Source organism: Phasianus colchicus, chromosome 6 (genome assembly GCF_987193195.1).
Source record: "Phasianus colchicus chromosome 6, bPhaCol1.hap1.1, whole genome shotgun sequence".
In the NCBI taxonomy this organism is placed as follows: domain Eukaryota; kingdom Metazoa; phylum Chordata; class Aves; order Galliformes; family Phasianidae; genus Phasianus; species Phasianus colchicus.
Window position 1 is genome coordinate 3,079,209 of NC_143441.1, and position 25,607 is coordinate 3,104,815.

Consider the following 25,607-nt stretch of genomic DNA (forward strand, 5'->3'; position numbering starts at 1 on the left):
AGATAACTGCACACGTTTTTCAGTATGACGTGCTGTTTTCCTCAGCATTTCCGTGGAAGTGCTACAAAACAAAGACATCACCTGCGTTTTCCTGCTTAAGTGGAGTAATGCTTTTGACTTGAGAATGAGTGCGGTGGCCAGGACGGCGCTTACTGTTGTAAGCAACCTGCAGTTGTGAAAGGTACATCGTGTGTTTTCAGGTGCAAAAACATTTTGCAGCTGAGAAATTATTGGTTTGTATAAATCATCTCTGATTTGGAACCGTTGCTAGAGAAACCAAATTATTAAAGTTTTCAGATATCGTTATGATTTGCACATCTTGCAGATGGCTTATTTTTTTCCTTTTTCTTCTTTATTTTATTTTATTTTTTTTTAACAGGACAATTGTGTGCACTTGATGCTGAGCCTTAAAAGTTTAAGTAGTTTCAGTCACACTTCCTGCCTCATTTTTGGAAAGGCTATTTCATTACCTGTGCTCTGTAGCATGTTTGAATTCCCTCCCATACAATTCAAGCAAGGAATGGCACTTTTTTTTTTTGTGTTGTTTTGCAGACTGTTAGTGAAAAGTTCGTCATCCTTGCCAGATAAATAAGGAATCTGATGCTTATTAGAGCAGGATTTATTTGGAGTTATGGAAGGAAACAGTTTAATGATCAGCGTTGCATGCACTCAACTATATGGAGACAGTAATGTACAAAGAAGCAGCAGACTTAAAGGAAGAGTGAATCAATGAGTCATGAAATCCTCAGGAAAACCTTAGTAATGGAATGTTAATGCTTTTAGACTATAGTAGATTATCTTAAAAGTCAGACTTTTCTTCTTTATGCAATTGTTGTAAATCCCTAGCTGAAGAATACTTTGAAGAAGGCTTAAGTTTTTCTGGCACTCATTTTCTGTAGTCATTCTGATTGTTTTGGAAGATTCAAGAAATTTTCTGCCAACTTGCAGTGAGGCAATTAAAATGCTAAAATGGCTACAGAGGAAGCTTTTTATTCAACGAAAGGTTCAGCTGTAATAATGATTTCAAGTCGTCTTTTAAGCGTAGGTTTTATAGACATCCTCCCTTCAGGTTTTGTCGTTTTTATAAGGCAATTGATTTGTTATACTTTAATATCAAATAAAATGAGACAGAATAAACAAAAATAGGGCATGGGTGCTGCTGCAAACTTTTCAAGTTCTCTCAGTGTATTTTTCATCTGTACTTTTATTTGATAGGTCTGTGAAATAGAGCTGTAGACTGGCAAAGACTTTAAATGAAATTTCACACTTTGATGATTTTTTTTTAACTTTGATATATTGACAGCAAAAGGAGCTGCAAAGCTTTTATATAACTTGAGCAGTAACGCCAAGCAGCAGTCAAACGTCTCTATGCATTTGTGTTTAACTGCAGAAGAAAAACATGTCCATGGGCAGTAGAGGGTTCTTATCAACTCCCTAATCCCAGATCCCAGCAAACCTTGAGGGCATGCCTCAGATCTTGCTGAAATCATTGTAGACTCTCACAGTTCGCAGATTAAATATGCTATGTGTTCCTGGCTCCAACAACAGTTTTATGAGCTCACTAAGCTTCCTGTTTTAAGATCCTTTTCTGAAGTTTTTAGGAGCTGCTAAAGGCGATGCTGTCTAGGGCAAGTGGTACTTGTTAATTTAGAGACACCTCAGATATTTCACTCTGTCTGTAAAAATAGCCAGAATTACTGTTTTCAAATTGGAAGGTGAGCTGCACTGAAAAAAGGGACCCTTTAAAGTGTGATTCTGTTGTTTTAATGTGTTTGTCGGTACACAAGGTTACAAAAGTTTATGTGAGGCTTGATTTGTTTTATGGGGGCTTCACTTCGACCAGGCTCTTTAAAATGAGACTTTTCCAGTTGTAATTCTAAGCACAATATAGCTTTTAGTGCACAATTTCTGAGCCTCTTTTAACCAATTGTATTTGTAGCAGCTCATTAAACATACCTTTGAAGTTCTCATTCTCCTTTAAGTGTCACAGAAGGGAAAATGCGTCCTGCCAGTGGTGAATTTCAGGGAATCAGGCAGTGATCCCCGGAATTTGTTGGCCCTTAAGAACGGGTGGCATTGCACTTCAGCTTCCAGGTCTTGCCTTGTTTTCTAGCTGTTAAAGAGTTAACTCTTCTATTTTATTCGCTGTAATCATGTTTATGTATTTGGTGTAATAGTTTTAATTAAAAAGGAAAGTACTTATTGTCCAACAACATGTGTCATGTTTTTCCCAAGAGAACTTGAGCCAATTTTATGCTTAAAGGTTATTCAGTGAATGAAATTTTGAAAGCCCATTTGTCAAGGTGCTGCACGGTTTCTGTTAGTTTTCAACCCCCAAATTCATTGTCTGCATGGCCCAGTCATTAGTCATCAGTGTATTAGTGCTGCCTTCAGGCAATGCTGCCCAGTACTTCTTCACACCATTGCTGCTCTAAAAGTGTGCTCCGCCGACTTGTAGAATTACCGCTCTGATTTCCGCTTGGCTGGGTTTGAGGTAAGTCCCCTCCCTACCTTCCAGCTCACTCTAATCCCTGCTTTCTTTTAAGGCCGCTTTCTGCAGAGGTTTAGGGGAGAACTTTCTTAAGGATCGCACTGGCACCGTACTGTGGTTTTGTACGTATAAATTAATTGAACCTGCACTACCTTGGAAGTGTATTAAATCAGTTGCCGATCTGCAGAGTTGATTTGCTTTGTCTCTTTTTGAGATCGAAACAAGAAACGAGACAGTGCGCAGATCTTTTAAAAGCACCTGCAGTATCATTTAGATTGCAGCGAAGGACGAGCTAATTGGGAAAGAACACATTTGTCTCCAAATAGTTGCCGAGTGTCAAAACTGATAAGATCAGAATCCACTGATAACCAAAGATCTAATGGAATAATTTGTTAGCTGAATTGGCCACTGTTATGTCAGTTATCTTCCTGCACTGATTACCTAGACCAGTAATCCCTTTTTACAGTGATGCTCAGATCGCTGCTGCCTATTTTTGGTGTCTGATATTTAGGTTAGGACCCAGCTACTTCGTTGGTGGTGTGGAGCTGAACCTCCTCCCCACAGCAGTGTTTGCTGCTTGGGGTGAAATTCTTTTTCTATACGAATCTGTTAACATCAAGAAAATCAACTGCATGTGAAGCGTGCTTCATCCAGCTGCTGAGGGAACGAAGCCTTCGTTAAATAAGATATGTGAACACCTGAACAGTCAGAAACACAGATCAAGTTAGCGTCACTGCTGTGCAGCGTCTGCTGTTCTGAACTGCCTGTAATTAAAATGAAATCCTAGCACTACCAATCCTTAACTAACGGGTCGTGTGGTTTTGTTTGCCTTTTCAATTCACGGTGAATGTTTTCGCCTGGACAGTGAGACAGCTGTATAATTCTGTGATCACCCGCTTTGAGCATGGAGGGTGGATTGCAGAGGAATTCACACTGCAGCAGGTCAGAGTTGCCCTGTTGTATTTTGTCAAGTTTCCAAAACTTGAAGGAATCACGATGCAGTTTTACTCCTACTATGAGACAGGTGTAAAACCTAAAATAAACTATAAAGACTGAAGATAATGTTTTATAAAGTACTTTTCATGCTTGAAGTTCTTCTTGGCTATGGTGAGCTTTCCTCTCTCTCGTTAAAACATCTGTCTTGGGTTAGAATGTGAAATTCTGGATTGAGGTATCCCATAAGTTGAAAGTAAGCTAAGTAGATAAATACTATTCCAGGAATGGGAGTGGTGATTGAAACATTGGACTTTCATCAACGTTCTACTTGAATCTTTAATTTTGTTTTAAGATGCTAATGTAAAAATATTGGATACGTACAATCTTTTCTTCTCTCATTTGCATATCATAAGTTGGAAACAGAAGACAGATCTTTGCAGTGGTTGTATATTACATATATGCTTCCTTGACTTAGTTCCTGTGTAGATTGACATTGATATATAGCTCTAGTTTTGATTCTAAAGAAACTTTCATCTGTTTGGATTGATGAGATAAAGCAAAAAGTGTGAAGAAAATGATCATGCCATTGGAATTCGTGTTTAACTTTAGAGCTCTGAATTAGAGTATTTCTGCATTTTTCTGTGGCAGTTGTAGGCACTTCTTATTTGATGAACCAAATGAATCATAATGCAAAGCACACCCGCTGCAGATGTTTATGATTTGCTTTGTTTGTTGAAATATCAGCAAGAAAGAGAAGAAGAAAGCGTTGTATATCCTTACCATATATGTTTCTAATGCTAATAATAGTAGCAACACAAGAAGTCATAGGGTTTGTTATCAACATAGCAAGACTTGCTGACTGTGTTTCTCTGTGCATATTCCTGTGCTTTCAAATCTTGAGCTCATGAATGCTCTAAATCAGGTTTCGTAAAACAAGTGTTTTACAGAAGGAAGCCACTATGCTGTTGTTCAACTTTGTTTTGGAGTTAGTGCTGCTGAATTCCTGAAGAAAGATACGGGCAGAAACAGAGTGTGGACCTAGTAGGGAAGTTTGAACTCTTAGTTTAGGCTATTGCTACAAGCAGTCCACGGGAGATGTTTTTCTCCATGTTAATTCTTTCACAGCTAAGTGCACTTTGACATAATCATTAGGGTTTTTCCTGCTCCGGACTTTAAAGCTCAAGGATGTGTAGAACTGCAAAATGAGCTTACTCTTAATTTTCTACCAATATTGGTTAAATTGGGCAGGAGTTCTACTTTGCAAAGAGTGTGCGTTAGTGTTTTTAACCCTTATCTCGTCCCTTCCTCCCTGTATATTTACAGATTTGGAGGCTTGAAAAATGTGTAGCACTTTGTATTTTTTTTAAAGAAACAACGTTTGTTCTTTCTGTTTTCTGCGATCGTTTGTAAGAGGGTCAGAATTAAACTTAGGAGTAAAAACAGAGCCATGACCATGTAATTTAAATAACAAATACTTAGATGCACTGTTGATGACATGACTTGTTTGTGTTCTTCATTTTAATTTTCAGTTACTAAATCCAAAGAGCCTCGAATAAGAGATGGAATATAAATCTGAAATTTGAGGATATACTGTTTCTGAAATGAAAGGCCACCAAAATGTGCTGAAGATTCTGGCTCTGAAACCCTCAGCTTTGTGCTGCCTGTCCCCAAGCAGCAGCTTCTGTGAGGTGGAGAGCGGAGCTGTTAGGCAGCTGGACCCAGATCCTTTGGTCCCTTTATCCATTACGTTCTTCGTACTGGATAGGAAGCTGCAAATCACTTTTTACCTTGTGGAAAGCTTGTTCGTTCAGACACAGAGTTTAATCTGTTGAAGTGATAGTAAAAATATTTAATTGGACTCCTACTTAACAACAGGATAAATATCATCACAGAAGCAGGGATAATCTTCTTGCAGGAGGATATGGGTGCTGTGTTTTAAGAACAGCTGAGGTGCTGCATCAGTAGGAATTGTTTCTCATCCTTACTGATACTACTGTATGTATGTGCTTTAAATATTTTCATAACTTTCAGCAGTTCGGTTTATCTGCATCAGAAAGATGTAAGCAAATGTAGTTGGGAGCCAAGCAATTATTACACTTAATCAGTAGTTCAATGCACTCCATAGAATAATTTCTCACTTAGGATCTTAATCATGAGGATGATAATAGTACTGCTTTGCCTAGCTGATTGCCTTTGTGTTTGTGATCCCGCATTATTGTTGCCACGAGCTATTTAACCTATCAGGAACAGATCAGATCATCATTAACCAGGCTTTAGGTCTAGTTGTTTTTCAGTCTTTACGGGGGAAAGAAATCAAAGGAAAGTAACCTACAGGAAGAGACAGCAGATAGAAATGAATTTGGAAAGATTGCATTAATACGTGTGGTGCCCTATAACTTGGGGTATTTTTTAATTTCAAGCAACAAATCTGTCTGATGCAATCATTTTGTTTTGTCTTTTTTTTCTAATTTTACTTTGCATTTCAAACAGATTTAGGCGAAGTTCGCAACCGGCGCATTTATAAATCAGGCATGTAAGTTAAACAGATAAATACTGTGAAGTGTAAGATATCTCTTCCACAGCTTATTAGTGACTCGATGTGTTTTTATACGTAGTCAATGTAAGCCTATTTTATATCCCATTTATATCAGTCTTACTGTGACCAGTTGGCTCACCGGGGAAGAATCTGAATGAAATTTGCCCAGGAGTAGGTAATGAGGTTTGCAGAGCTCTGATTTAGCTCACGGAGAACTGAGAAAAGGTGAAACTATTTCAAAAATTTGTAGCATTTAGATGAGTTCCTGTAGCTGTTATAAAAATAGTTAAGTGTTCCAAGAGGTTAATATTGTAACTGGTAGATATTTCTTAAAATATCTGAGTATTTTTTAGCAAGTGCTGTCAGGGGTAACTTTGTCAGGGCAGCTTTGCCAGCAGGTTTGATGAAAAGCAGTGCTGAGATCTAGGTGGGTTGTAGAAGTTAAGTGTACCTGAATCAAGCCTGCATAAATCAGTGTGAAATAGCTCCCATATAATAGCATAAAATCATCTCGTGTAGATTTTGCGTTCGGATGTATCTGAACAAGGCAGATTTTTTTGTATCCTTAAATAATCCCAAGGAACAGTGTAACCGGTTTTGATAAAATTGATAAAGGGCCCTTTATGGTTGAGAGAGGCTGTAATGGCCTGATTGTTCTTTGTGCCTCCCCTTGTGTTTTCCACTTTCATACAGTTGTGCTCTTCAAGATGTGTTGTATCCCCAAAGACTACTTCCAGTAGTGCAGATCAAAGTGGTACCTGTGAACCACCCTAAATACCCAGAGTCATTTCTGAAAAATTAAACATGCTATGTTTGCTTGCACGCTGATTGGGGCACTCTGGTTGTTGATAGCAATCAGTCTGAGCTTCCCTACTGCTGATGTAATGATGATGAATGCTGTGACACTGCTATTTCAGACAGCTCTTCTCAGCGGATGCAAACCACTTGTTAATGAACTGAATACAACTGCAGCGGCGTCGAATGAAGCAGTGAGAAGCTTTTGTGTTTTTTTTTTTTTTTTTTAAAACAATGCATTAAAAGGTACCTCCTCAAAAATGTACCTCATAAAGGCAGAGGGTTTAAAACCAGCCTAACGTGCAAATTGAGAGTTTCAGATGCTGATTCCTGACAGCTTATATGGAAGCAGGGTAGTCTTGTTAACCGTCGCTGGGATTGTTTACATGCATAAAGGTGTGCATGCTCAGGTCCTTCAGATGAAGTTACTGACTTAAAAAACAATGATCTGAAAAGTAATTCAGGGAGGAGCTGAGCAGGGCAGAGCTGAGGATTCCTTGGAAAACCGCAGTGTAATGTTCAGAAGGGGTCATGTTTCCTGCTCTTCTGCAGAGAGGGCTACCCACTCATTTCAGTTAGTTGACACTGTGAGTAAATGCACAGAGACTTTCTTTTCCCTCCCCGCTATATTAATACGATTGTTTTACTACAGTGAGGCACAGCTTTATGACCAACATACATCAGACCGGAAATTATATCATTTCAAACCGCTTGAAAGAATTTTTTGTTCAGAATACATTGCCAACATATTGCTGTTGATGCTCCATTTAAAAGAGGCAGTTTTCCTTGTGTAATTAAGCTTGTTTGTATTTTTTTTTTCCCCAACTGAACATGCATTTGTGAAAGTTTGCACACACGTAGTTCAAAAAAGAAGAGACACACCTGCAGGCAGGTTGCTGTTTTGGGAAGGATTAGGTTTAAAATGGGGGTCTGGAATTTAATTGTGCAGGGAGGTCAGGCTTTAGGGATATTACAAAAGGTTCAGGCATGGTTGAATGGGAAAAAGCCACGGATGTTTGCTTGCAGGAAGGAATGTTTATCTCTCTATTTACTTATGAAAGTTCAGACTTTCGCCCATGCACCTTTATAGTGTTGTATTGCTATTCATATGCACGTGAAGATGCTGGAGAGCTGACTGAAACTAGCACTGCTTTTTAGAAAGAGGAACTCATCCCTGCTGAATAGAAGTATATTGTCTCAAGCCTAGGGGCAAGAACTGGGAAATCACTGACCCACGTGCTGGCAGGAGCCCTGTATGCTGTAAAATAAACCACATCGTATTTTAATGTGCAGATGAGGTCAGGCTGGCTGATTTTCAGAATGCTTTTTGATAGGGATTAGCAGCCAGTGGAAATAAATTTTCACATTGTCCCAGACTTTCTGGCTGTTTTTTGTTTGTTTTTCTTTTTTTTTTTTTTTTTGGAAGATTGTAATTCTCATATTTCTGTACAATTTCTGTAAGAAAATAAAAAACAGAATTACAGTGATTCTAAAAGAATTGTGCACCTTGTTTGTGTTTTCAACACAGGCGTGAGTTTTTTGTGTTAGTGAAAACTAGTTTTTTTGGGGCACCATATTCATTTCCAGTTGTCTGTGTCCGTATCAGATGTGCTTGGTGAAACACACCAAGGCACCCATCTCAGATGATTGGTCCTGCAGTCTTTCCTGCCTTTCTTTACTTCTCCATCCATGCCTGTCGCCATAGAGTTGGTGCAGCACTGGAATGTAGCTGGAGCTGCTGGAATTCTTGCAGACACCTTGGGACATGAGAGCAGAGGAAGGAAGGCACAGGGGAGATGTGTGCAGCAGTCAGCCAGGGATGCAGAGTAGGATGAAAGAAGAAAGTTTACTTGTGCAGTGTTCTCTCTTCAGTGCTGACATTAATAAGAACAGTCTCCTGTATGTAAACTAAGCAGACATGAACCAGAACAGGTACCAAGAGCAGATGTTTACATTAGCACATTGCCAATTCTGCAATTTTCTGACCAAAAATCCACTTCATCTGCTGTTTTAGAGCTGTGTTCTGTACCATTGTCCACAGCAGGCAGCATAAAAATGAAAGTGATAGAGAGTGGTAGGAGATGTGGAATGCTGTAGACACCTGCCAGCCTTTTCATGAACTTCAGTCGTGCTTCATGCCACTGCTGGCCTGGTGAAACGGAGTGAATTATGTGGTGTCTTCCTTTCTAGTTAGGTAGCGAGTACAAGATTTCCTTTTGTGACTCTGAGCCAAAAGACAGAGGCCTGTGAACTCGGGGCTGAAGAAAATGAGGGCCACATTCTGCAGCTTTCTCCTCCAAGCTCTCACACAGCCGAACTCTTTGATGTAAATGGAAACGCTGGCTCAACAGATGCCTTGGCCATTTAAAAGGCAAAACAGAAGAAAAATAACCACAACTGAAAATGTAGAACTTTTAAAACTCCTTCAGAGGGAGCCTAGAAAACTGTTCTTAGAGAACACCTGATAACTCAGCTGAAGGAAGTGATAGCATATTGAAAGACCAGCTTGTGCTGTGGCTGGAGAATAGCTGCTGGCAGATTTTGATGCTTGTGTGACCAAGACTGTAGAGAGAAAATGGTCATTTTCTGGGCAGGGTGAGAGGGAGAGCTTCGCAATAGTACCATCTTCCCCTGGTCTCTGCCATTGCAAGGGTCTGAACAGCCTCATGTGGATGAGGATTGACCTAGGCTGTGCATTATCTTGCACAAGATGAAGGAGGGGAAGCATATGTGAAGTTTGGAAAGGTCCTACTTATAAAGCTTGTATGAGATATACCCAGCAGTGCTCAAATATTGAGGAGATAAGTGAGGACTGTTGCTAGATCTCCCCTGCATCATAAGGAGGTCACCTTCTATCATTTCTTGGGTTGCTAGAATATAGCATTTTAACAGGTAGAAGTACTCTTGAATGTGTTCTGTCATGGCAGGCAAGGCTTTCTTACTCCTGTTTTTAGCCAGAGAGAAACTCAAAGGAGGAAAAAGGCTTTGCTGAAGACTAGACCAGTAGGTCAGTGGGGCTCTGCTATCTAGTCCAGTTCCCTAGCTGTGCTGCCTAGCTAAATAATGATTCATTTAGTGATTGGGCTCCTCTTTGATCCCTACTGTATAACAATGAGGCTTTGGAGTGTTTTATTGTGCTATTAAAAAGAACTCCTACTAGGGAGGTGGAAAAGGGGAAGGTTTACTAGACAGCTGTGTTTGTGGTGAATTGGCTTTGTAGCCTTTTTTTTTTTTTTTTTCTGACTGTCAGAATTGAGGAAACAGGTTGCTAATGTAATTACGCTTCATTACAGTTTAGTTTTGTGGCTTGTTTTGAAGCCTTTGTTATTTGAATTCTTTTAAATCTTGCTCTAGAGCAGCGCAACTTACTTCCGTTTCAGACTCATTTAGCTAATGACTGCAGTGCTGTTCATTTATTTATTATTAATTTTTGTTGTGGGATAGGATCACGTTCAAAATACCAGAGCACGAGGACATTAGCTCTAGGAACGGTGTGTGTTTGCTACCAGTTATTTATGTACAGCTTGCTTGGGAAAATGGGTGTGCATCGAGTGAAGCTGCTGACCAGTGCTTGAAAAAGTGAAGTGGTCCAAGGGATATAAAATGAACATATTGCTGGAGGTGACACTGAGAAGAGTCCAGAAAGGCAGACAGACGCATCTACAGAGCCTTCCATTTCCAGAGTTTGCATACAAAAGAAAGCAATCTCATTAACTGCCACTAGCAATAATATTTGCCTTTCCCTGTGGTTTTCAGGGTGTTGCTCCAATGCACTTTTGTTTGAGTTAGATTTCTGAACAAACAAAATGAGAGATGTTTACACAAGTAGGACAAGTGTAGAGATGGACTGGATAACTGCAGTGTGTTCGGATAGTGTGCAAGTTGAAATTTAAATATTTGGCTACTATAGTCAACATGAATGTCTGCTTGATTTCTTTTGCATTGTTCCAAAATGCTGTGGACGTATGAGAGAAATATAGTGTTCAGCCCCCCTCATTCCCTCCCCAGACATCTCTTAAAACCCTAGAAGTTTGAAACAAAGGGCCAGCCCATCAAGCAGTATAGTGGTTTGTGATGCTGATTCTTTTTAAAGAAGAACGTGCTTGTTTTTAGTGTTAGCTTTTCCTTAAATTTCTCAGGAATTCATGCATGCAAACCTGATTTGATGGGCATCTGGAAATGTCCTCTGGGCTGCTAATACAGCTGTGCTGCAGGCTTTTCTTCAGCTGAGAGATGTGACAGGTCTTGAGCTAAGCTTTCCAATGGTATTTAAAGTGTATGACTTTCTTGTTTCATTCAGGTATTAGTTCAAGGAGAGCTGAAGTAATGAGAAGTCACCATGGAGGCGCAGTCCCATAGCTCTACCACGACAGAGAAGAAAAAAGTGGAGAATTCCATCGTGAAATGCTCCAATCGAACAGATGTCAGTGAGAAAGCTGTTGCCTCCAGCACAACTTCCAATGGTGAGTAACAGCAGGAATTTACTAGCAGCCAAACCTACAGTAATTTTAAGTTCACTGCATTCCTTGTGAATTGAGTGAGCATTTGCACCTGGATCAGTGTTTGTTCTAAGTAAAGGCTAAAGAAAACAAACACAGGGGGGTGGTGGTGGTGGAAAAGTGATAGGACACAGTAAGGCCTGTTTTGGCATCAGGTGACGTCTTTTTCTTCCAAAGGTTCTAATTTGAGATGTAAATGTGCTGAGTTATTTATAATAGGAAGTTCCTGTTTTTGGTGTTTTAGAAATTGTCTTGATTAGCCTGGCAGGGCTTGTGAGTGCTTTGCATTTTGCCATTGAAATCTTTTTCACTAGTTAGATTATTAGTTATTACAAAAGAGACAGAAGTAGTCCTGTCTAAATTTATGGCAAAGGAATTTTGTCTTCTCCTTTTACAAATAAACTCGCTCCTCACAAAGTGCACTCCCAACCTTCCCAAAGTTCTTTAATGGCCAGCAATAAAACATTATGCTATGAGTGTATCCCTCCATGAGTTCGTTTCAAAATTGTGAACGTACAGCTTGTTGATTTGCAAAAGCAGAGTAGTTCTCTTAATTCTCCACAGAGATTACCTCACTTGAAAATTTTATGCATTTTCTACTTCTCCAGAGAATGTGTGAGCCCAACTCCAGCCCTTTCATTTTTCAGCTTAAGAGGGCTGAGCGTATTGATCCATATAGTGAAAAACTCCCTTTGCAGGCTAGGAAAAACACTACTTGAAAAAGTGTCAGGAGAGTTTGGCCCTGTAGGTTTTGGGTAGCTGCAGAATAACTATGACTTTTTTGTTTTATTTTATTTTCTAAATCAATCCAGTAATTGCTAGAAGTGGAAAATGGCTTTCTGCGTATGTTGGAGAGCCCTAGTGGATCCCTGGCAAAATGTTTTCTGTCTACCCGTTCTGCTTCTGTCATTCTCACTTGAATACCTGGTCTTGTGGTCCAGATTAGTTTTTCACTTTGATAACTTGAAGAAAGGTTTGTACTCTCAGAGAAACATCTGTGTCCAACTGGGGTAAAGTACAAAATCCTTGAATCCTACGGCCATTCTAGAGGGAAATCTCTGTGGGTCAGTAAAAAATAGATGGCACAAGTCCCAGCATCCTTGTGTGTGACTGGACTTCAGATTCAAAGCAAACTCAGCACCTGCTGACCTAATAGTTTGGGTTGATCCCCACGAGAATATGGAAACTGTTGAACAGCTATGGAAAAAGTTGCATCAGTTTTTTAAGGCATATGAAATGAGATCCTCAGCTGGTGTAAGTCATTGTAGATCTGTTGCTGTCAATAGAATTACAGAGGTACACATTAGCTGAAGAGCTCCCCATTGTGTTGTTTTTTTTTTGTTTTTTTTTTTTTAATAATAGGATTTTCCGCGTTGGCCCAATTTCTCAAACAGATGCACACTTAAACACATATGCATGTTCTTTGATGTCAGGGGTCTGTAGTCAAACTCAGTATTGGCACACATCTCTTGACTGGGCTGGGTTTAACAGTGTCATCAAGCATTTAGATTAGAAAGCTAAGAGTAAACTCTTTAAGATGTTTTTACCTAATTCTGACACTGGTATACTGAAATCCTTTGGTCAGATCATTTTCTCTGTCGATTCTATCTATCAGCTTAATGGGAGCATTAGTTCTTCACTACCTGCTGTATCTTGATGGTGTATTTTACTGAGTGTCAGGGTCATCGAACTCTCAGGAGTTGAAAAGATTGTAGATCTGATGAATAACATTTTTTTGTCACTGTGATTTTCTCATGTTAATGGACTGAGATGCTCATGTGGTACACGTCCTGGGGCTTGAGCTTGCATTTGTTTAAGGTAATGTCAGTTACCTCTGTTTTCAGTGAGTGAGGGCTGGTCTTGCAAGAGTCTTTTTACATTTGGAGAAGTCACCAGAATCTGCAAGGTTTGGGTTTATAATCTACTTTCACACATAACCAAGTAAACAGTTTAATAAAGATGCAGAGCTGGGCTTTAAAAGAATAAAAAGTTCTATTCCTTCCTGGACATGAAAAATTTTCTGTTGGTCTAAAGGCTCCTTGGAGCACATACCAAAACAAAATCTACCACCAACACTTTAGGAATTTAAGGATGAGTTGTACTGTTGCAGTATTTTGAAGTTCACTTCTTGCAGATGTGATTGTCACAATAATAAATTCTGGTTGTAAGGGACCAATTTGCATGAAAGCTTGAGCTTGCATCACGTTTACATCTTTTATTCTTAATGTTGGAATGAGTATTACTACAGGAATACCATCAGTTGATACCAGACACCACTCCTAGAAAACATGCAGTTTTTGCTGATTCAGTGCCTCTTTTTGAAGCAGAGGGCTATGGATTTATTAAATGGTTGTGATTTGCATTTGAATGCTCTGTTTAACAAGGTAAGATATCCTTAAAGTACCGAAAAGACTGAATGGTCTTTGCTGTCTTTCTCAGAAGACCACTATGCTTGCCAAGCAACATCTGCCTGTCATACAGATATCTCCTCATAAACATGTCTAATATTCATGCTCTCCTTTTGGGCGATGCATTAATTAGCAAAGTTTGCAAACTAATGTACTTGAGAGATAGCTGTTGGAGAGACAGCTCTGCTGTTTCCCAGAGTACTCAGAACTTGAATCATAGGTAAGTTGTTGCTTACGGGTTTCATAAAAAGCTTGTAATAGTGAAAAGATGTACCATTAATTGCAAAGAAAATCCCATTATTTCAACAGTGTCCAAAAGTGTGTAACGTACCTTTTAGTAGAAACTATTTTAAAATGAATACTGGGCATGGAAGCCTCATAATCTTACCATGTGCAAACTGGTTATTGAAGAGCATGCTGTAAAATCTATGTGCAAGACGGGGGGAAGATGGAGAGAAAGGGCAGTTATTGTTAACTCCAACTCTGCAACAAAGGTACGAGGCCTAGGCCTGTGGATGCCCCTAGCAAGGCACTGGGTGCCCCATGGGCTCAAACAATAATCAAGCATAGTTTACGTTAGCCACTTCTGAGTTACTGTGATTACTTAATACAAAAAAGATTTCTGCTGTACTCACCTAACCACACTCTTGCTGTATCACTAAGATACTTGCGCTTTGTTAGATAAGGGTCTGCCAGCATTTCCATTATCAGCACTTAATTTCAGAGATTTATAACTAAGCCATTAAAACGTGCTCCAGGCCCAAACATGTGGGGAAGGTCTTAGTGCTGGAGCAAATTAAAACTTCTTTTAGAACACATGTGATCAAAAAAGCTAAAAAATACTGATCGTAACTTGTAATAACAAAAATCTTTGCACTTTGATGCCTGGTGGGACTTTGTAATTTGGAACCTCTCTTACTTTGTTTTGAATTCGTCTTTGCAGGCTTTTGATCTTTTCTCCTGTGTTTTTCATTTTGTGTATCTTAAACAAACTGCTTATGGTTTTCGAAGAAACATTTCTTTGCAAATTGTTCCTTTTACTGCTTCTTTGCTTGACTGCTGTTTTTACTGCTAGAGAAAAAATGCTGAAGAAAACTGCTAATGGAGATGGTCTTTCACAAAAAGCTGCATGAAAAAAAGTTTTTGCTAGGATATAAAATATGTTTACTCATGTGTGTTGTGATTTGATATGTTCAGATTGATTTGCTTTGGTGAAGCAACAATAACGAATAAATACTTATTTTATTTCATGGCAATGTCATTGGTATTACATTGGAATAATGAGGCCACCGTGCTGCCATAGTGCAGTACTGTCTGGCCTGCTCATTTCATACCGTGTTTCATCATTAAAGGGCAGTCTTGTGGTATTGGAGGGACTCTGTTTCCTGTGATGTCTGTGTTTGATTTAGGTCATCATCCTGAAAGCTGTTGCATGCATAGAAAGGCTTCAATGTAGTTGTGCATGAAATGGCTTTCTGAGGAGAAGTATATGTGAATACGTTCATTAAAATTAGTTCTGTGCTCCCCCTGGGGAGCCTTCAGCTACTGCTGCAGTCTGTGAAGCCTGTCTTCCTGGGCCTGTGTTGGGTATTATGGTGCCTTCTTTTACATTAAGTAACCCTAATATTAAAAAACAGTCTTTGTTGAACACATTCAGCACTGCAGGGATCTGCATGGTGAGTTGCCTTGCTGAAGTGCTCTGGATCTGGCAGTGCACATCGGTAGGGGTGTGTTTGGACTTGGCTGCTTGTGAGCTGGCTGGTCAAGCATTGTACCTGCTTCTCTGCCATCACAGCTGTCCCTGGAAGCTGTTGCTGCCATCAGCAGCAAGTGACTTGACTTAGGTCTTCAGCTCCACTCAGCAAATCCTTGGGCAAATGCCTCATTTTGGGTGCAGGAATAGCACCTCTGTCCCTCTTATGGGTATTTGGCCTGCTTAAAGTTAGGCAGGGGCGTTAATGCTCTGTCATCTCCATCCTACACTCCACTTTGTACACATGTACATTTTTTGGTGTTGACCAAAAAACCCCACGCAAATCCAACACAGCCCTTAGCTATATGCTGTTTATTTTTTACTGAATTGGCAGTATAGATATAGCTAATTATTCATTTTATTTTCTGAAAAGTACTGTGTAGGATAAAATAATGCCTTTGCAGTGCAAACCTGCACCATGTAGCACTGCTTGGAGAACATTAGGAGATTATAATACTGTGTTCAGCCTTGATTTACTTACTGTTTAGCCTGTGAGTTTTGTCAGTGACTAAGATGTTTTCTTCCTTTGCACTTTTTGGCTCTGTACTGATTTTTCTAATGTTGCATTGAAACAATGCAGTTATTGTGTAGAGGCTGGTTCAGTGTCTGACAGGCAAGCACTTATTTTCAGTTTGATGTGTTTTGTCTAGTTTTTGACCCATGAGCTCGTTCCAGTGTAATCTGATATTTCTTATTAACCTGTTACTCTGCCTTAGAAAAAAAGCTAATTATAAACGTATGTAGGTTGTGGACTTCACTACCTTTATCAGAATCAGATAGTTATTGGGAACATGCTTTAAAGCAATAGAAAGCAGAAATTATTATCTTAATGATGATGTAACTTAAGACGAATCTTGATAGATGAATAAACGAGAGGAAGTTCATTCATCCACTTTGATTCTTTCAGAAGAAGAGTTGGCTATATCTAGGTCTCTTTTTTTTTGTTTGTTTTTTTTTCCTAATAGTTCTTTAAGGATCGAATGAGGAAAGTATGTGGCAGCCTGCTACTCCATAGGAATCGTATTTCCTGTTTAAACTTTCAGTTGGTTGCCCATCCTGCTGTTTGCTTTCAAGCTCACCTTTAAGTAGGTGTTAATCATAATGCTCATTCTTGGCCCCCTGGTTGGACTGCTGTGCTCAGGGTCCCGATGAAAAGTCAGGGTTCAAAAGAGATTGTAGAGTATCAAGAAACATTGCCTGCACTGCTTTAGTGGCCTGCAAACTGAGCCCCAGAGTGATTATATGAGACCTGATCCTACAGAGTGGTCAGGAGACCCTGCTTCCTCTGCTGGCATCAGAAGGTATGGAGGGGCCCTACTCATGTCTCATTTTCAGGTGAGGGAGGAAACAACAGCCTTTAGTACATTCATATCAGATCTTGGAAGGGAAGTGACAAGCTTCAGTGTATAGGCAGCAAGGCAAATATTCCAGACAAATCTCATCTGTGATGGTGATGTGGAGTAGCATGAAAAGTAAGAGTGAAGTGCTCATACAGTAGTACTTGGAAATCAGGACAAAGAGCTAAACTAAAAAGATTTTGTGTATCCTTCTGTTCTGTTCCAATAACTGTGGCCAGGTCCAAAGGGAATAATGGCAACAAAAAACCCTATCCCCTGTCTTGGGGAAAGTAAGCTCTCCTGAGGCTTTGTAAGTATTGGAAGCTGAAGTTGTGGAGGTTGTAATTAAGTGTGGACTGCCTGTCTTGGTATATGGTAATCTGATGTGAGCAACTGATTAATTACGTTCTCATTCAGAGTAATGTACCCGTGGTCCTTTATGCTTACTAATAAAATTTCAGTCATCAAATTAGGGTTTGTCGTCAACTACAATAACTTATTCTGCCTGGTGCTGTTTTCCATTGTTATTCCTCAGTGAGCCAGCCCTGCCTGTACCCTACTCTAAAGCAAATGATCTGCAAGGGCAATCTGGTATTGCTTCATTAATTCTGCAGAGATTTCCCTCTAATTTTTTCCCCTTCTTTCCCCTCCCTTTAGTGGTTAATAGTATAAGGGATATTAAATGTCAGTCCTGCTGTATCCCTTTGCAAGTTCCAGAAAGAGATGATTGAGTGGCTTATCCTTGCAATCACTGTAATCAGTAAGTAATGACTTAACATCCTGCTGGATAACACGAGGTGGAACCAGCAAAAAACATTAGTTAGCACAGTCTTGCCACCTGAACGAGGTGAAGGTTAAATTTAGGGAATTACATACTTTGGTTTGGCTCTTCTCTATTTTTCCTGAAGAGCGGAAAAAAAAAAGCCACCAATGAAGCCCACCCATACACCTAACCAACCATATTAGAGATGTACCTGGGTTCTGAAATAGATTAAAGAGAGATAACAGTAAAAAGGTTCAAAATGAATCTGTACTGTATGGCATCATGCTCTGGAGCTTGTGCTTCAGGAGCCCAGTATTGCCCACCAGACCTCAAAAAATTCAGGCATTACACTCCCCAACACTGGTGTGAGCAACCCAGAGTTGGTTTTTTTTTTCAGTAGGAAAAAGGCTGCTGGAAGCAGAAGCTGCAGTGGTAGTGTTAGCCTTCCAGAGAAGGACTCTTTTCTGGGGGCTCTTAGAAGACATTAAACTTGGGAATTTGTGAGTGAAGGAGCAATGCGGAGTAGATGTTTTTCATAAAGTAAATAAAGAGAATTTTTAAAAATATCTTTCAAATTGACTTAAAGCCAGGCAACTCCTCTGGCAGACACTGTATTTGGCTGTACAGTTTGATCTGTGTAAATTAAGGCAGTTGAAGTAATTAAATTACTTAACAGGTTTTAAAATGGCATTCATCTTTTTGCTTCTAGATGCTTTCTGTTTCATATCTGTCTCCAGTTAAAAGGAAATAGTCTGGCATCAGTGTTGCATTTTATTATGTTCCTGCTCTGTATGTTTCTATTTACTTTGTTCATTTTCTTTTTCCTTTTTTTTTTTTTTTTAAAGATATAAAACCTCAGCTTCTGCATACGTAGGAATAGTTACTGCATGTGTGTGCCAGTAACTGGGAGAAGTGTGCTTAGGGTATGGTATGTGACTATCTGTATTAAAACTACATACTCTGTTGTTTCCAAGTCATATCTCATTATTTTGGGTGGTGGGAAGTGGGAGAGGGAGATGCCATCCCAACTGAGGGGTCTGAGACAGATTTTATTGCTTTGTTATTATCTTATTTCCCATTAAATGTCTTTGCCTCTGATGTATACTGCCAGTGGTCACAATTTAATTTGCAGGTTCTGTTTTTGCTCTTAAGGCTGGCAACACAGAAAAATGTTGTGTAAATGTGATCTGGACCTACTGATGTATGCATATTTCAAGTGCGCGGAGGCACTTTGAAGAAGAGAAGAACGCAGGAAATACTGGGTTTTGTTCAGATGATTTTAAAATTTGACTTGCGAAGCTTTAGGGGACAGATTTTCAAAAAGCAGTTCCTAATCTTCTGCCTGCCATCAGCTGGAGCCTTGCTACGCAGGAGCTGTCTACGTGCATTCTTTGCACATGGTAACCACTTAAAATATGCTGCTTTCCATTCACTTGGTGCGACTTTCCGTGCATGTAAAAACTGTTCTGCTTCCAGCCATGTGGAAATGCAAAAACTTAAGTCCCACACATGCAAAGCTGGAAAAGATGTTAGAGATGTTTGGATATACCAAACCAAGGTGATTGTTTTTCTTTCCTGTTTTCTGTTTTGTGGAACAGAACGGATTTGCATTGATGGAGTTTTTCCTGATACAAGAAGATAAATCACTAGAATGTAAGCCGGTGTTATAAACCATGCTCTCCCTCTCTCACCCTGTTGTGTGCTTGCTTTCTGTTCTTTTCCAGCACAGTCTCAGACGTAGCAACAGAGGATTTTGTAAAAAATCTGCAAAAAAGTTGCTTCTGATCCTGACCGGTTGTGTTTTTCCCTCCTCTCAGTCTCTTTTTGTTCCTTCTTTCTCTCCTTTTTCTTCTCTCTTTTCTTTTCCTTCTTCTTTTTTTTTTTTTCCTACTTCTTTCTTTTAGTTTTCAGAAAGTTGAGTTCCATCCCAATTATTAAATCTTCGGAGACCATTCCCACATGGTTCTGTAAATGGTAGCTTCATCCTGAGTTCTTTCATCTCTTTTCCTGCTCTCCTGGCTTGACAGTTGAAAAGGTCTGACTGTGCCACACAATGGTTTGATTGGTTTCTCTAGGGGAGGCTTTACCCTGCCTCATCATTCGCCAGGCAGGTGGACCAGAAAGTCTCTTGATTCTTTTGTTGCCTCTCAAAGTCCGAGGTCTTTGACTGAATAAATCCTCCGTCATGGGATAATTTGCTAAAAGGAGCCTGAAAGATGTGAGAGAAAAGCCTCACTACTTGGGTGCTGAATTAATGAAATAACTGGGCCTTGGAGTTTGCAATTGAAAAATCACCAGGAATGCAATGGGTGGAGACAGACTGCAGAATGCAAGGCTGTTGCTTCCCCGTAATAAACTAGGAGAGCTTTAACTGAGATTGTGGCGGGCAGCCGCTGGTTATTTGCATTTTCGCCCCGTTCTGCAGGGGAAGCCCGAGCCGAATAAAAGCCGTTTTGGTGCAGCCTCTAGTTAGTCATTAGATTATTACGAGGGGCTGGGAAGAATTCCATATGACAGAACTAGGGTTGAGTTAACACAGGACGAAAAGTAATTTACAGATAGGCTGTCCTCAGCCATCTTTGTAGACCCTGATAAGGTTTCATTTCAGAATGGATAGGCGACATTTCCACTTACGGGCCCATTCTGCGACACCTGTGATAACAGCTTCTGGATCCTAATTGAAATTGGTTTCAAAATGGATTTTCACTTTTCTCTGTCCGTGGAAAATATTGAATGGACTCAGAGCTGCCACAGAGAATCCCAGGCCTTGGAAGATGGAGCAAGAAGCCGGGATCATCTTTCATAACTGTGTCGATGATATGACAGTTTTGTTATCTGTCTTATTAATGAAATCATTGATCACCTGATGAAGGAGATAATAAACTACATTTTGCTGGTGCTCAGGAAGATCAGTTAGATTTTTTGAAACTATAGAAGGGGGGAAAGCCAAACCAAAACAATGAAGGCATGATTTTAAGGTCTGTTTACAACTTCTCTTTTGTGCAGGATTTTTAGATGGAAGAAGTCTCTGTGACCATAAAACGCTGCCTGCATCTCCAGCTTATTTAAAGTACAAAGGAGGCAAGAAAGGCTGGCACTTGTGTTAAGACTCAGTTATTGGTTTTTGTTTTTAACAAACCACACTGAGTAAATAACACTTAAGTCCTAGTAAGTGCCATGGAAACTCAGATGAACTGGGAAACAATGGAGCTCAATTTTGGCTGAAGTGGGATTAGTGAGTCCTGAATCCCTGGCACGGACAAAGGCTGCTCAGGCTGCGGACGGACGCTTGCTGTGAGGGTGCTTCCCCGGAAAATTATTTCTTCTTTCAACGCGGATGTCAGGCTGTAGGTGTCATGGCCGCTCAGGCATCGTGGAAAAATAAGTTTCTTTCATTTTATTTTGTACTGATGGGCTTTGGAAGATTTTTAAATGCAGGGGAAAGGCGTGCAGCCTTGGCGAATAAAATCGAAAAGAATTTTGTTGCGTTGTTTCCCTGCTTGTTTTCTAGTTATTAGAGGAAGGGGTAAATCTGTTGTTTGTACTCGGCTGCTCTGGAATGCTATTCCTCAAGGAAGGTGGGAAGGGGTAGTTTTTCTGAAGAGGGGTGCTGGTGACTTCTCAGATTTCACTGTGAATTGTATCCTAGGTGTTTCTTCAGCCGCTCTGCTGGTGTGGGTCAATCCTGCCCCCTTTTTAAGCTTGAAAGAGTAGCTCTGATCAAAGGCTTTAATGATGTCACTGATCTCTGGTGATTGATTAGAAACAGAAGTTCTGGAGCATTTTGCACGTCCGCCTTTTCCTTATCACTTCAGATCCATTAGTGCTTGCTCATTAGGGTACCTTTCAGTCAGGGGGGAAAAAAATCCACGTGCTTATATATATACGTGTGTGCATATGTAAAGAAAAGGAATAGCAGGGCTGACAGCCTTCACGGTCTGTCTGAGTTATAAATGTATTTTTCTTCATTGCGAAAGGAAACAATTCTTATTGGTCTCTATTGAAACTAGAGAGTATTTATTCATTGCCGAACTCTTGGATGTAATTCTCCTCTGTGACTTCTCTCACAGATTTAAGCATGTCTTCAGTGGGTTATTGGCCGTTTTACCTTTGTTTACACCAAATGGAGCCATTCCCTGCTTTTTACGTTTTTGCTGTGCCAGTGATGCAAAATAAGATCCACAGTGTGCATCAATTAGGTATTTTCTAATTGAGAAATAGATAGTAACTAACTGATAAATATTCTCTAACTGAGATTGAAAAATGAATAGTTTAAATACACGTCTTTTGGAAGGGCAGAGCTATCCAGAATACATGTTAACTGTCAGAAAGAAAAAAATCTTTAGTTCCTAAAGGAAGATGGGTCCTTTGACAGGCAGTGGTTGTGAAATGGTTTTTCTCTGTAAGAAAGGGTGACGATTGAGAGTGATACAGGACGGAGTGGGGAGGGCTGGGATCTGGCTTCCCTGTGGCACAGATGAGGAAAACGGGCAGTGTGAAGCTGAGGTCTGTTCCAGAATATCCTGTTTCTAAGAGCGCATTGTGATTTAAATTAGGAACTTAAAAAATCTGCACTGGCTTTAAAAATCTTGAGATAATTAATTTTTCTGGCAAATGGAAGCTTTCAATACGTAGGATACTTGAAAAATATTACTGTTATTTTCATGTTTCTCTTTTCCACTCTTTTTTTTGAGAGGTTGGTTCATTCCTCCCTCTCTCAAATCTCCTCTGCTTTCTCTTCTACTGTTGTGCATTTCACACCAGGAGATGACAAGTCTTGTGACTGCAGCAGAGGCAATTGAAAGAAAATAAAAAGAGAGTTCTTTTTTTCTGGTGCTGGCCCATGAACATACCGTAAAAATTGGATTAGACACACCTAGGGTTGGGATTGATTGCATCTTGAATGGGAAATTAGAACATCTGAAAAATTCCTTTTTGGATGGAACAGAAGCACAAGAAGGAAAAGTTGGATGGAAACCAGAGAAGAACTGTAAATCACTATTAAAGTTACTTCCTATGGTTTACCATTGGCTGTCAAAGAAAACTGCCTCGGGCTTGTTTATAGCTAATTCCCTCTATAGAAAATTTCAATTTGTGGACTGGCCTCTGAACGGGATTGATAACTCTGTTTATAGACCAGGATGAGTATCTAAAGATAACAGATAATGCAAATGAGCCTTTTTTTGATAAGCCAGGAAAGCAATTATGGATACAACTTGGTTGATGGATTTCAGAGTGCCTTTTCACAGATTATAGATTTATTTTTGCATTATAGTTTTCTTAGCAGTGCTAGAAAAACAAAATCAAAGTCATTCAAATGGAACTGAGAAGATGGAACGGAGGATACACCGACTTTCCTACTACATGTAAACATGGTGAATCAGATTAAAAAATAAACAAGCAGTCCTCAGCCTTCTCTGGAAAAAATATGATGTGATAAAATATGCACTTAATATTCAATTTACAGTTTCATCCAAAGTGTGTTAACCTAGGAGTCCTATGAGGCATGCACAGCCCGCTCCAAATTTAATTCAGATAAAATGCTCCATGTAAACTGGCTTCCTACTTTATTTTTTGAGTTTGCATTACTCTTTGAGGGGAGGAGCATGAAGTCTGGACCCTGTGAGTTATAGCCCGAGTCTTCTCTCTCTCAGACAAGAAGCCGTACTGTGGAAGTGGTGGAACTTTGGTAAGTCTTAGTTTGGTGGGCTCTCTGAAAACACGGATCAGCACAGTGTGTGTGTCCAAGGCAGTTGTACATATCCTCAAACAGGAAGAAAGCCACTCTGAAAGTTAGGAGACAACCGGTTTTGAAGTTATGGTTCAAAACAGACAGCGTGAACTGTAAGTGGTTCAAGTTTTAAATCTGTGCCCTTATTTGTAGCTTTCAGTCTCTTTCCTCAAACCACTGTCTTTTAATTTGGTTCCCTTTAGTGGGAGTTCTGATTCCTGGCAGTCTTCAGCAGTGGATTATAACCTCCAGGCTCTGATATAGGACCCAATCCTGACAAGATTTGTTCTGGTAAAGGTGTCCTATTTTGAGGTTATTCTGTAGGATCCGAAAAAATAAGTTAATTTTATGAGCTAATTACCACTCAGTTGTAATAGTTAATAGTAGTTCATAATTTGAACTAGGATTTGGTAGGATATGAACTTTGCTTTTATCATGAAGTCAGGAGCACAGCCACCATTATTTCTATGGGAACAGCAGTGATAGTAGAAGGTAGTGGCAGGTTTTTTCTTTTTCTTTCTCTTTCTCTTTTTCTTTTTCTTTTTCTTTTTCTTTTTCTTTTTCTTTTTCTTTTTCTTTTTCTTTTTCTTTTTCTTTTTCTTTTTCTTTTTCTTTTTCTTTTTCTTTTTCTTTTTCTTTTTCTTTTTCTTTTCCTTTTCCTTTTCCTTTTCCTTTTCCTTTTCCTTTTCCTTTTCCTTTTCCTTTTCCTTTTCCTTTTTCCCTTTTTTCCTTTTTTCCTTTTTTCCTTTTTTCCTTTTTTCCTTTTTTTCCTTTTTCTTTTAAACTGGTATTTAAATGCTCATTCAAAAAATGCTGTAAAACTCATCTGTTTTTCTGAGGCACTTTCAGTAGCTTCATAACAGCTCACACCTCTCACTGGAAAGTAAAACTGAAAACAGCATCATTTTGCTTACAGAAATACCACCCTAAGCTTAAGATTATCTTAAATCTTTTCTGAATGTGCTTGTGATGAATTATTTCTTATCTTCTGAGACTTTTGGCTGAAGACTTAGAATGGATATGGACATCTTTCAAACGCATTGACAGGTACAGAATCACAGTGCCTCTGCCAAAAAATCTGCATATGTGATTCTTCTGTGGAACTGGAATCCCTCGAGGGATTTCTCTCAACTTCACTCTCAACATTTGTCCAAAGCAAAGTCAGTGCCATGTTTTCCAAGTATTTGTTAAAGGAAAATATTTACGGTAGGTTTTCTTTTGTATTTTCAATTTGATGTGGGTCAGCATCTTCTTCAGATAGTCTCTGTCCTTGAGGTCTGCTCTAAGGTGCTGTTTTGTTTGCTGACATGATAGGGGTTAATGTTGCAGATACAAGAATGGGAACAATTTAAAAGGTCTGTTCTCAGCTTTGACCACGTCTTTGACTGTTCAGAGGATACAAGAAGGTGGGTTGGTTTTGCTGTTTAAATTTCCAAAGATGTTTTACTCCAGCCATCTAATGGAAATTCACTTTAAATGCGTCATATGCTTTCACTGGAACCACAAAAACTTCTTTTTTCTTCATCTAAGAAATAACCTAAATATGAAGGATACCAAAACATCTCAAATAATGCGAGTATTTTAAGGCACTGTGGTTTATTGCTACATTTATCTTCAAGGTTCAAAACAGATGATAAAAGGAAGCCCAGTCTTGAAAAAAAATCCATATTATGTCTATAAGCAAACAGTATCTTTGACAAAAATATCAAAAACTCCACCAGGTGTTTCACAAGAGATAGAGAGAAAGGGAAGAAGAAAAGCAGGAAAGAAAGAAAAAGAAAGAAAAGATGGAAAGGAAGGCAAGAAAGAAAGAGATCCATGCTTCTCTGTGCTGCTTGCATTTAAGCAGATTCTGAATAGATTTTTTAGTTTTGTGGTTAGATGGAGAACCTTTCAAAACTGAGTATTTTAGCTTTGCTAGACAGAAGTCAATTTTTCATGGGACCAGTACTTTATCTGCAGAGGTGCAAGAGCTTGTTTGTGAGTGCAGAAAGGTTGATACAGAGCAACCTAACATGGATTTTCATAGTAGGTGAATACCAAAGAAGGACTATTTCAGACTCCTTAAGTAGAGTGTAAAATGTTACCTGTAGGGGCTAATGGTAGACGTGAAGAGAATGCAACAGTAAGTTTTTATTTCAGTATCTGACCATGATTTAGGTTGCTTCTTTTGTGTTTACCTTTGGCCAAGCATATTGTGAGTGAGATGGGTTTGCCTTGAGTGTGTGCTTGGCACAGATGTGATTGGCAGCCCTTGCGCGTGGTCTGGCCATATGCAGTACTGCATTATAAAGTGCTTCTGGATTTTTGAGGAGTCTGGACTGCTGTGGAAACCAAATCCAAGGTAGTCTTGTTGTA

At 39.5% G+C, this 25,607-nt stretch overlaps 1 protein-coding gene across 3 annotated transcripts in view; it reads left to right on the forward strand.

The window, feature by feature from the left end:
• Positions 1 to 25,607, forward strand: part of GLI3 (GLI family zinc finger 3) — a 205,279-nt gene that overhangs the window by 2,176 nt on the left and 177,496 nt on the right. For all 3 annotated transcript variants that reach the window (XM_090142200.1, XM_031599386.2, XM_031599387.2), the window contains exon 2: positions 11,059 to 11,221. In XM_090142200.1, the coding sequence (XP_089998326.1) occupies positions 11,098 to 11,221 (124 nt within the window). In that variant the 5' untranslated portion in view covers positions 11,059 to 11,097. The remainder of the gene's footprint in view (positions 1 to 11,058; positions 11,222 to 25,607) is intronic.